Genomic DNA, 13,283 nt, shown 5'->3' with positions numbered 1-13,283 from the left:
TGGTTAAGGCTGAATTTGCCATTCGTAATGCCTTTATTAAGCATGAACATCTAGTAATGGTTTCCATAGATATAGAGAAGGCTTTTGATACCACCTGCGGCATGGCATACTAAGAGATCTTTACTCTCTTGGTCTGCGGGGCAACCTTCCTATATTTATAAAGCATTTTCTACACTAGATCGTTCCAAGTTCGATACCAACATGCCCTCTCTGCAACTTACATTCAGGAAGAAGGTGTTCCACAGGGATCAGTACTGAGTGCCACTCTTTTTGCCCTAAGAATAGATTCTATCACTAAACAACTTCCAAATACTGTAGAAACTTACCTTTATGCGGATGACCTTTCCATCTCCTGTCATTCCCAAAATATGAGATCTATTGAACGACAGCTTCAGATATCATTAAATAAAATACAGCAATGGGCCAGCCTTAACGGCTATAGGCTATCACAGCAGAAAACAGTTGCTATCCATTTTTGTAGACAACGCAAATTTCATCTGGATCCTGAACTTCACATCTCTAATATTTACATCCCAGTCACTAGTAACATTAGATTTCTAGGTTTAATCACGGACAACAAGCTAAATTTTTTAGAGCACATTAAAAAAGTTCGTACTGCCTGCTTAAAAAAGATAAACATACTCAGATCTTTATCTGCACAAACGTGGGGTGCAGACCGTACCTGCCTTCTTCGATTATACAGGGCATTAATCAGATCCCGTCTTGATTATGGAGCTCCCATTTATGACTCTGCCAGAAAGAGCACATTACGCTGGCTTGATCCAGTTCAACACAGTGCACTGAGGATTGCACTTGGCGCATTCAGAACATCGCCAGCACATAGCCTTTACATTGATGCTCATGAACCGCCACTATCTTTACGTAGGAAATTGCTATTGCTAAAGTATTCTGTCAAGATACAAAGTTGTGCCTCGCATCCCATTCAGCCATATCTTTTCAATCCATCATTAGAAAATCTGTACAGAAATAAACCTAGCATAGTAAAACCAGCTGGTCATCGCCTTCTTGAACTACTGCAGGTTTGGAATATATCCATCCATTCCGTACAACAAGTAGCCACTTGTACCCAACCACCATGGGTTCAAACTCTTATACCGACCTGTGACATTTACCTCTGTCAGTGGGGAAAGAATATTTTGCAATCATCAAATATCAGACAAGTTCATGCTGTTCACACTCAAAAGTATATTGATTTTTTACCAATATACACAGATGGCTCTAAATCCAATTCAAAAGTTGGAGCAGCTGCAGTGTTTCCGAATACAATTGTATCAGCAGCCCTTCCTCGTGAATACAGTATCTTCTCAGCTGAATTATTCGCAATTAAACTAGCTCTAAAAAATCTCCCTCCTGACTGCTCATTAAAATCAGTAATTTACACGGATTCCCTCAGCTCAATCAAGGCTTTGTGTAGTTCCTCAGATAAATTTCACCCTGTTATAATTGAAATTAGAAAATTATTACTAAAGATTAAAGAACGTCACCAACTGGTCGCATTCTGCTGGATACCAGCACATTCTGGTATTTTAGGCAATGAACAGGCTGATAAAGCTGCAAAAAACCCAACCAGCTTAGATTTAACCAATATCCCTGTCCCAGCCTCAGACTATGCACTAATGATTCATGTTGCATGCCTATCAGAATGGACAGCACTATGGCAATCCCAAACGAATAATAAACTCTTTCAGATTAAACAGGTTCCGAAAATCTGGCTCTCCAGTGTCCGGACATCAAGACGAGAAGAAGTAATTCTTTCAAGAGTAAGAATAGGTCATACTTACCTGACCCACCTTCATTTACTCACCGGAGACGATCCACCACAATGTCCACATTGCTATATAAATATGACTGTTAAACACATTCTCATTGACTGCCCCTATTATAAACAAGACAGAATTTCAACCCTGCAATCACTGGTTATGCTTCAACAACCAATAACCCTAGAGAATTTGATAGGTGACAAGGCAGATATATCTGAATTCTTCCATTTTATGAAGCAAACTAGAATTTTTAATCTTTTCTGATTAAGGACATTTCAGACAGTACGATTCTTTCACTTTTCCTTTAATATAAATGAACAGGTGCATTATAGCCAAAGTAGCTTATGCGCCATGAAACCCCAACAACAACAACAACACCATGAGCTACTCTTGCAGCCCATCTGCACTACTCAGAAAACTTCATATCTGCCTGCACAACCACCCCCAGGTCCCTTTCATTCTCTACCACTGTCAGTATAGTACCACAGAGTTGATACGTTGCTCTGGGGTTGCTGTTTCCCATATGTAGTACTTTACATTTGTCAATGTTAAACTTCATTTGCCACCTCTCAGCCCATCTGCTCAACCTTTCCAGATCCTGTTGCAGTAGCATAGTGTCAGTAGTGTCCTTGACAACCCTGCCAACCTTCGTATCGTCTGCAAACTTGGACATTAAGCTTGATATACTATCATCAGTATCATTTATAAATACAGAAAACAATAATGGACCCAATACTGAACCTTGAGAGACTTCACTAATAACATTAGTCCACGATGAGCAGTGTCCATTGATTACCACTCTCCGTCTTCTTCCCCTCAACCACCCCTTTACCCATAGCAGCAATTTGCCTCCAATGCCACACTGCTCCAATTTGTGCAGCAGTCTTCCATGTGCAACAGTATCAAAAGCCTTTCTAAGATCCAAGTATATAATATCAAAGTTATTCCCTGCATCCAGTTCTTTTGTGACTGCATCATAGTATCCAATCAAGTTGGTCAGGCAAGACTTCCCCTTAACAAACCCATGCTGTGTCTGAGCTATAACTGAAGTCTTGTCTAGATGATCCTGCAGTGCCTTTAACCAGTGCCTCCATTAATTTTCCAGGAACAGAAGTTAAACTAACAGGTCTATAATTACTTGTGTCACCCTTTGATCCTCCTTTGTGAATTGGGGTCACATTTGCACATCTCCAGTCCATGGGTACTTCCCCTGAGACCAAGGAAGCTCTCATAATTATGGCTAAGGGTTTGCTTACTTCCTTTGCTGCTTCCTTTAATATAACTGGATAAGATCCCATCCACCCCAGGTGCCTTTCTTGTATTTATCTTCAACAGTTTCTCCTCCACTTTACTCTCAGTTATTACAAGATTCTCTAGCTTACTGCCAGAGTTGAATACACCTCTGGCATTCCCCTCGCCGAATAACTCCTCATGTGTGAATGTCGATGCAAAATATTCATTTAGTTTGTTAGCTACCTGAGCAGGGTCATCAACAGTTGACCCATCGATATCAAGTGGACCAATCTGATTCATCCCCTTCCTAGAGTTTACATAAGTAAAGAACTCTTTGCTGTTTTTCTTTGCATCCCTTGCCAAGGATCTCTCGTAATCTGCCTTCGCCTGCCTAACCTCCTTGGTAACTTGGTTACAGATCAACTTGTATTTATCATAGGCTTCTGTGTCACGTGTTAATTTGTATGTATCCCATGCATTTTTCTTCTCTGCCATATGTCTCATTAGTTCATCTGACATCCACTTAGGCCTAAACCTTGAACAATATTTCTTAGTTGGTATGTAAAGCCTAGTAGCTTCCAAGATAAGTTCTTTGAATGCTTCCCATTTTGAATTTGCTGTTGGTAACATCATCAGTTGGTCCCACTGTATAGAATTTAAATACTGTGTCAGTCCATCGTAGTCGCCTTTACGAGAGCAATAACCCTTCCCTTTACCCCTAATGGTAGTTACCTCTTTGAGTAAATCCCACTTCAGCACACTGTGATCACTGCCACCTAGTGGTTCATTTACCTGCAGATTCTTAATGCATGAAGAATCACTACTGATAATCAAATCAAGAGTATTACTCCCTCTAGTTGCATCCTGAACATGCTGATGTAGAAAACAATCATCCAATAAATCCACAAAAGCCTGTGCTAGTGTGTGAGTGACCAGCCCCCAAATTCCAGTCAATATCTGGGAAATTAAAATCCCCCATTATAAGACTCTCTGATTTACTGACCCACTCTATTTCCCCGTACAGTTTCTTATTATACTCATCAGAGTCATTAGGCCTGTAGCACACTCCTACTCTCAATTTTGATCTCCCAATGCTTATGTCACACCAAACTGACTCGACACTGCACTGTCCAGCAATGTCGACTGGCTTCACTTCCTTGGATTTTATGTATTTCTTAACTAATAGCATAACCCCTTCTCCCTTCCTACCCTGTCTATCCTTTCTGTAGACATTGTACTCCGCAAATTCCAATTCTGCATTCCTTATATCTGTGTGACACCACGTCTCTGAAATCCCCACAATATCTGCCTTTGATGTTTTGAGAAATACCTCAAATTCATCAAATTTATTTGCTAAACTCCTAGCATTGGTGTACACACAAGTATACATGCACCTGTTTTTTTTCTTAGCTACCCTAACACAACCTATGTGTTTATTTGTACCCCAATGATTCCCAGCAGTCTCTGAAATATCCTGCATCTTGTTTTCCAGGCTGCGGCTCATTCCAATAGAAGCAGTGCAAGAATCACTTTCACCTCTGCCAGTGGCTACTGTTAATCTATTAGTCCTTGTATCCCCCCCCAATCTAGCAGTTTTTCGACCACTTAACACTGCCTCGATAGCATCAGCAAACATTCTTGCACCCTTTCTATTTAAGTGTGTCCCATCCCTGTAGAAGCAGTCTCTCCTGTTAACAAGTACAGACCAGGCTGAAAAAAATTCTACCCCTATGCCATATTCTAAATGTGGCCTATCCGTTGTATACAATGGGATTTTTATCCTTATACCAAAAATGAGAATTTTTGATATAAGAGCTACTTAGGCCGTATTGCACCTATCAATGTGATTATGGCTGTACATATGGCATGATCACCTCTGTGTGTTTGCTAACAAAGGTCTTCTATAATATTGGCAGTACCCCCACAAGCTGTACTAGCAACTTGTGTGCACTGTTCAGAGAATTTTCTGTCAACCTGTTCAATTGTGAAATTCTCTGCAATTCTCTGTGAAATTGTCAACCTGTTCAATTGTGAAATATGAAAAAGACTTGTTAGCAGTGCTAACAAGTCTTTTTCGTATCCTGTCGTGCTACCTTGAATTTGATACCACCTAAATGGTGGTGTGTTCTTCTGTATAGTTTATTTAGATTCTCTTGAAATATCCCTTGACAAGGGCATCTGTATGTGGTGATGGGACCTGTCAGTGATGCTGCTGGTTTGCTGGGCCTGATTAATTTCACTTGGATCGAGTGCGGACATCCTAGGTTCCAGGCTAACATCCTAGGAATTGAGTGTGTTTGCTGTGCAATTCAACCCGAGGAAACTCAGAAAGGGGGATCCTGGTGGTTGAGTGTCCTAACTTCAACACACCACTTTCATTTCAATGAGGTGGGTGGTCATGGGATCAGTTGGCTAGTGAGCTCACCTGCAAGGGTCAACTGTGTCATTGCCATGCACCTACCCTCATGGTGGGGGACAGGATTCACTCTGGTGTGGTGCAGGTGTGGTATCTGGGTATTCCTGACATTTCACTCCCAAGCATATTTATTGCTTGCCAGGCTGTGGGCATTTGGGCTGGAGGGGGGGGCAGCCTGGGCACTGAACAAAAAAAACCCCACACATGAATCCCGATAATCGAAACTTTTTTTTGGGACTCCAACTCAGTCCCTACTAGGTACTAATATAGTTGAAAATAATATCACCAATACAGCAAAAGGAATCAGAATGGAAGAAACACCACGACCTACACTATGCTTCTTGATAATTCATTCCACTACTGAAAAGCCCATTGGGAAAATGCAACCCTTCTTTATAGGTGCATTGTGGTCTTAGATGCCAATGCACCATAAAACAACAATCCTTTATTCAGAAGGATCTGGGTGGGTTGGCAGGTATGTGAAAATCAGTGAAATAGTTTTGTTCTGGTGATATTCAAATAGAAACCAAAAAGCCAAAAATTCAAGCTAACTCCATGAGAGAATTCTGATTACAGTTACCCCTCATAAGACAGGAAATTCATCATGTAGCACAATCTCTAGGTTGGACCTTATGGAATTGTCAGAGGACGAAATTTATTCTCAACTTGTCACAAGGAGTGGCAGCTGTAAAGAGAATGTTTGTGTGTAGAGAGGGGAATCTAGTACCCACTAGAAACCTCATCCTTACTTTCAATTTGCTAAAGTCTCCTAATTCCATCACAGCTGGATGCCTGCACTGCCCAGTAAGGCAATATGTACCAAATCCCTTAAGATGCTCAAGTGTCAAAAATGGAGACACTTGCAAATGGCCTGTCTTGTCCTTGCATGCATTTGATGTGTTGCAGAGGACCACAATTTTTTGTTACATAACAATCCATTTCATTCAGTGGCCCACTGCTTGTGAGTATAGGCATAACAACCTTCAGATTTATGTTTTTTCTAAAAAAAAACAAAAAATGTGACTGAATATCTGAGTTAATTTTATATTAATTCATATTTTTCTTACAGCTAATTTTTTGAGGAAATCACCAGAGTCCTTGTTCTATAGAACATGGCAGTTTACCAAACTTGATTTAATCCCACATGTGAATCCAGAATGGTCTGAATGGTTAGAAGAACTGAAGGGCAGTACAAGAGTCTTCAAAGAAAGTATTTGATCTTAATGACATAGATTGACAAATAGTCATTATCCATTCTAAAAGCACAACTCATCAGAAAATTATGCAACACAAGGTTGTGTTTCTGTGAAGACTTATTTTGCTTCACATGGAATGGTTAATGGAGAAGAAACAAAATTTATAGTAGCAGAATAAACAGGTTCACAAAATGGACTTTCAGTCCTACTTTTGCTCCTGGTACATCTGCTAATGAAAGAATATTATGCTGCCTTCTGCTAAAGAAAAAGCAAATGAAGTGGTTGGACTTCCAGTTCATGCTTTGCTTAGTACACAGTTTTCAACTGTGGATAATTTTGTTATTCGTGAAAATATCCAGAAAAGCTCTCAAAAGTCAGAAAGTTGTTGGATATGTTCATAAACTTTGAATTTAACTTTGGATTCTGAAATGCAATCTTATAATTGTATACAGGCTGGGATATATTTGTATACAGGCAGCATCAGAAAACCACTCATCTAATGCTTCTTTAATAATAATTTCTGTAATAATGATATTAAGCATAATCCTCCAACAGACTATCTGTTGGAGAAATACAGGACTATGCTGAAAAAATTCTGTGAGTTAGGTTAGAATGTGTATGTATCTGCAATTCTGCCCAGACTATGGGGGGGGGGAATCATTATCTGCATGGCCACATCTGTAGGTAGTAGGAATCTATTTTATAGAGATGGTATTTGTTTAAACAAAGGTGGTGAAAGGATTTTTGCCAGTATTATTAAGGATACCCTAAGGGTTCGGGGACCCTGCTAGTTAGGGGGAAGATGAGTAATTTAGATCTGCATTTATGTGATGATGCGGGATGAAACTAATGCTTGCACTCACCTCATGAATTCTTGTTTGTTGCCACAACATTCAATGTTGATGAGATGTTCTGAGGGTAGCAATGTTTCAAACGAGAGGGAAGATATAGCATGGGATACAAACCTAAATAACTTCCAGGGGTGTGTTGGGATAGTAAACTATAGAAGATTACTCTCAACTGTGTTTACAGTAATGTCAGGAGTGTTGTCAATAAAATGGCCGAATTTGAACTCCTGGTTAGGAAAACTAATGCTGTTATAATAGGACTAACAGAAACGTGGTGCCACGCGGAAATTTGTGATGACGGGTTCCACTATGGTATGTATGTATTCAACTGCATATTTAGGAAAAATAGGAAGATAGAAGGGATGGAGGGCAGGTCATGCTTCTTATCAAAGGTAGCCTGAGTATGAAAAGAGCTTTTCCTGAGTCTGAAGTTACGTTTGCCAGCATAGAATCTGTGTGATGTGAGTTACTCAGGAGCAAAGGAACAATGAGAGTAGGAGTAACCTTCAGAAGATTGCGAAGAATATGACGAGAGTCTTTACATGCAGCTGGAATGGCAAAGCAAACATGAATGTCTTATTATGGGTGACTTTTAATTTGCCCCAGATTGATCAGAATAAGTGCGAGGAAAACTCACAACGGGGAAAAACTTTTTAAAATAAACTAGATGATTATTATTTGCACCAGCGTATTAGAGATAGTACTAGAGGCGAGAATATTCTTGACCTCATCATTACTAACGAAACAGATGACATCATAGTACTTAAACTACAGGAACCATTGAGAAAGTGATCGTGGAATCGTCAGTTGGAAGATGAAGAAAGATGTTACAGTGGGTAAAGGCACAGGTTTTAACTTCAGAAGGGGAGAACTTTGACAGTTTAAGGCAATATATAGCATCTCTGAAATTGGCAGATTGCCGAGGGATGGCAAATACATTTGGATTGTGGAATACTTTTAAAACAAAAATCACAGAAGCCATGAACGTATACATACCTTTAAGAAAATATTACAGGAGGAGGATGCTGGAATTGAATGACTGTGGTGCTGGCTGGTCAAATAGAGTAGAAAAAGATTAGATGGGACAGTTACAGAATGAAAAGGTACTGAAGCTTATAACAGGTACAAGTTTATTTGTAATAGTACCACAAATGGAGTCCAGAAGCCCAAGGCTGCATATGAGAAAGCATTGGCCTAGAGAAGAAAGAAATGGGGACAGGGAATTTTTCATGTACGTGAATTACAAGAAAGAAAAAAGCTAATCAGATTAGACCCTTGTGCACTGACTGTGGAAAAGTCAGACAACCCAGTTGATTTTGCACATGAATTGAACAGGTACAGGAACTCCCCGACTTACATAAGGGTTGCATTCCATGGAACGTTACGTAAGTCGGAATTTCCCCCATGCTTGTGCAGCACTCGCAACTGTGCTCACTGAATTGATTGAATCAAAAAAGAAATGTTTGATGAACATGTAAATAGAATTATTTATTGTATTTATTTATCTCATGCGCATGAAAAATTACAAAAGCATGCAATTTAAAAAAAAAAAATTCAAAATTATAAAATTACAAAAAAAGAGAGGAGACAGGCATTACATCAGTAAGTTTTACCTCTCAAGCATCATTGCCAGAATTGACGTCTTCAGTTGATAAGTATGGCGCTGCAGAGGTTGAGGGCTGTGGAGATTTAGTAGGTGTCGGCCACTCAATCTTACGAAAGAACATATTAATCCATGTTCTTTTTTCTTTTCCTCATAGATTTCTTTGTAGCAGCAATCATATCATTCACTGATCTGTTAACTTTTAAGAATCGTTCGCTGTCAGGATCCATCCTCCCAAACCTTGCCTTTGCCGATGCAATTTCACGAAATGCCATTGTCATCTCTCTCTTTTTCTCTCTCTGGTGATGAAGCTTCTTGGCTCCTTATTTGGTTCATTTGAGCTTCAGCAGCATTTTCTTCTTTCACTATCGCTGCCTGCAAGTCAGTAAGTTCTTTGTTGGATAATTCCTACTCTTCTTCCTCTATTAACTCCTCCACATCTTTTGCATCAACCTCCAACTGAAGTAGCTCTGCAATCTTTACAATCTTATCTGTAACCTCTTCATATAATTTGTCTTTTTCAAATCCTTCGAAGCCTTTTACATGCCGTGAGCATATTTTCTTCCATGCGCCATTTAAACAACTTTTAGTAATTTCCGCCCAGTTTAAGATGGCGTGGTAAATATTGTAATATTTCCAAAAGTCTCTTAACGTAAAATTTTTCTCATCATCTACTTCAGACAATGCCTGAGCAAATGTTGTGCGTAAATAGTATGCTTTTAAATTCAAAATAACATCCAGATCCAAAGGTTGGATGTGTGAAGTCATGTTTGGTGGTAGAAATACGTCTCTCACGTTTGAATTGAAATCATCTAGATGCATAGGATGTCCAGGAGCATTATCTAATAAAAACAAAATTTTGAAAGGAATGTCGTTGTCTTTATAATATTTTTCAACCTCGAGAATGAAGCTGCATTTAAACTAATCCTCAAAGAGAGAGATATTGTTATCCTTGCTCTGGTTCGATTGGAAATTATTATTATTATTATTATTATTATTATTATTAGCCATATGGTACAAGGAAGCTTGAGGCTTATGCTTCACCAGCCAAAAAAAAATTTCTGAATTACCCTGAGAGAGAGAGAGAGAGAGAGAGAGAGAGAGAGAGAGAGAGAGAGAGAGAGAGAGAGAGAGAGAGAGAGAGAGAGAGAGGATCACCAAGAAAGGGAAATGCATGGCTAAGTTGGTTTTAGTGATGCCCTTAAATGCACAAGGATTTTCAGAATGGTACACAAGCTGTGGTTTAATCTGTAATCTCCCGCTGCATTAGCCCCAAGTAAGAGCATGGCCCTATCGTTTGAAACCTTGAAACCTGGCATTCTATTTTCCTCTTTGGCTTTGGCAATGTATGTTTGATCCGGCATTTTTTTCCAATACAGAGCAGTCTCGTCAATGTTAAAAATTTGCTGCATTGAATAGCCAACTTCATTAATAATTTTTTCCAGCACATCACAAAATTTCTCTGCTACTGCACAATCGGCACTGGCTACTTCACCGCATACATTAATGTTGTAGAAACCGGCGCGATGCTTGACCCTATTAAACCACCTGTTGCTTGTCACGAACTTGGTTTGGGATTCGCCATACTTATCATTAATATTTTTATAAATACTTGTTGCTTTTGCGTGAATGGTCATAGACTCAGGGGCACTTGCTTCAGAATCTGATTTTCTATCCATATTATTAACAGCTGTTCCATCTTCAATATAGCACCTGAGCGCTGTTTTGTGATCACTGTTGATCTTAAGTGCGTTGATCCTTTGACATGTTCTTTTATATGTGCACTGTCCTTTAAAATAGTATTCACTGTTGAAGCAGCAAGACCTAAATCCCTTGTAATAGATGACAAACTTTGTCCTGCTTCTTACTTCTTAATCATTTTCATCTTTATTTCTAAATCAATTTTGTTTCATTTCCTGGCACTACCACCACTTGCACTTATTGTTGGTTGCTTTACCTTCATCATTGTAATAGGTAAATAGGAATGAAGACAAGTTTCTGAAAATTTGTTTTTTACATGATTGAAGATTTCAGTGAAGAGGAACACATTTCACCATAATAGCGTAAAAATCCACACAATTGCAGTTATCGGTATTATCGCAAATGCAATAAAATCAAATTTACTACCCATTTATAATTAGATGCACTAACAGAAAAGCCAATAAACTGGAAAGTGCAAATTGTTTTTATTGTTTTATGGTCGTGACCTCCAGAAACGTACTTTAGAAAAATATTGCAAAGGCATTCAAAATTGATTCTTATAACGAGAACATATGATAACGATGAAAGGGTAGTGCAATTTCCATTATAAATATGGCTTTTTAGAGAGAGATAAATAGTTTATTAATATAGCGAAATTTTAACTTTCATGGACTTGGAACGAATTACAAAAAAAAAAAAAAAAAACCCACCCCATAATGTGTTATTGGGTCCATATTACAATATTTTTATGATACCTTCATTTATTCCTACGGGAGGCAAAATACGTTTCGATGATATTTTTAGATTTGCACTGGCCAGCAAAAACTTATGTAAAGTCGGATTTCCATAAGTAGAGTATTATGCAAATCAGGGAGTTCCTGTACTTTGCATCTGTCTTTACTGACGAAATCCCATTCATGTTGAGAAGGTTGTATGAGTGAGACTGAGCCATATGAAATTAGTGATGTTGTAATTTCAGATGATTGTTTATTAGAAACTTTTGAGCATAATTACAAGTAAGGATCCTGGAGTTGATGGCATATACCATGTAGTTTTGTGAGAAAGTGCAAAGGAGTGCATTGAATCACTGAGGTTTAATTATGAGGGCATCTTTGGACTCAAGGGAGATGCCTTTGGATTGGAGAAGTGCCACTGTATCGCCAGAGAATGATGTGAATATTATAGTGTGTATTGTGAATATTGAAAATCCAGGTAGGCAGGATTTTCCTTACCATGAGCCTCCCGATCATCAGATACTAGTAGAATATTTGCTGAACTACCAGAATAGATATTTGACAGCTCTTCAGCCTCTAAATAAGCTTTTGTCACAGTTGTCATCATGGAAACGCTGCAAAATTTTAAGCTGTTCTACTCTACACAGCTGGTAAGTAAAATAAAACATAGTATTACAATATTTTTTTAATGTTTTTTTTATTTAAAACATTAATAATTGTATAGCAGTTTTTTGTTTTCGAGTGGTCAGGAGCAGGAGTGCAGTAGCACACGCTCCTAGAGTAGACCGGGGTTCAAGCCCTTGATTGCTAAATATGGTCGATCTGCCAACCCGCACTCGACCAGCGTGGCAAATTATGGTCACATTTCTCTCAATGTGAATTGTTGAGGAGACTTCCATCCTTCAGTGGGTTGATAATGGCTGCTGTTTTTTTTTTTTTTTTTTTAAGCAGTTTTTCCTAACATTCTTCCAGTTTGTATTTTATTTGTACATGCATTTCTTTAGAGTTAAATGAGTAGTCAGCATTAGCAGACAAGTCTTATGACCATATAGCATGTTAAATTGATTTAATTCAGCAAATCAACCATTTGCTTAAACTGAATGCACTGGTCAGTACATTCAGTTTATTCTGAATGCACTGCTCAGATGAGAGTACTGGTCTCTCATCAGATGATAAGTGGTTTTTATTAGCCACTGTATGCAGACTCCTGAAGAATACATTAAATCTAATTGAGCCAAGCAATGTATGAAAAAATGCTTCCAGCTAAACATGTATAAAGGTTATGAACTGAGTGAATCTAAATGAGCATCCAGCTCATTTAGCTTCAATACATTATTCACAGATTGACATATATTTGATAATCGGAGCCATGCCTCATCAGTTGAGAGATTAGTCGTGATAGCTGTATGCTGATGGTGTTCTGGTATGAGTGGCAGATTTGCCTTTTGGTGATACCAATTGTTTAAAATGACATAGGTTGAATATGGCTAATGGTGCTATCTCTACCTTGAGCACATGTTCAATTTTTCATATCCAAGAAGTAAAGCTTACACAAAACATCAATTACGTACAGAGATTCAGATGATTTAAAAATTATTTATTTTAATTATTATATTTTTAAGGTTGTTGAGCATGAAGATGGGAGCAAATCTTTAAAGTTGGGAGATTTTGGACTGGCTGTAGAAGTTAAAGAATCTTTGTTTACTGTATGCGGCACTCCAACCTATGTGGCCCCAGAAATTCTTGCAGAAACTGGGTAAGTACAGATTTC

The 13,283-nt window shown here is 38.5% G+C and overlaps 1 protein-coding gene across 1 annotated transcript in view; it reads left to right on the top strand.

The window, feature by feature from the left end:
• LOC150090910 (serine/threonine-protein kinase DCLK1-like) overlaps positions 1-13,283 on the top strand; it is a 482,386-nt gene that overhangs the window by 282,133 nt on the left and 186,970 nt on the right. Inside the window, exon 13 of the mRNA XM_090377039.1 lies at positions 13,135-13,268. Within this exon, the coding sequence (XP_090233165.1) occupies positions 13,135-13,268 (134 nt within the window). The remainder of the gene's footprint in view (positions 1-13,134; positions 13,269-13,283) is intronic.

Source organism: Mastigoproctus giganteus, chromosome 1 (genome assembly GCF_048544385.1).
Source record: "Mastigoproctus giganteus isolate SK-2022 chromosome 1, ASM4854438v1, whole genome shotgun sequence".
Classification (NCBI taxonomy): domain Eukaryota; kingdom Metazoa; phylum Arthropoda; class Arachnida; order Uropygi; family Thelyphonidae; genus Mastigoproctus; species Mastigoproctus giganteus.
The sequence above is the reverse complement of the archived record's forward strand: the minus strand, read 5'-3'. Positions and strand labels throughout refer to the sequence as shown.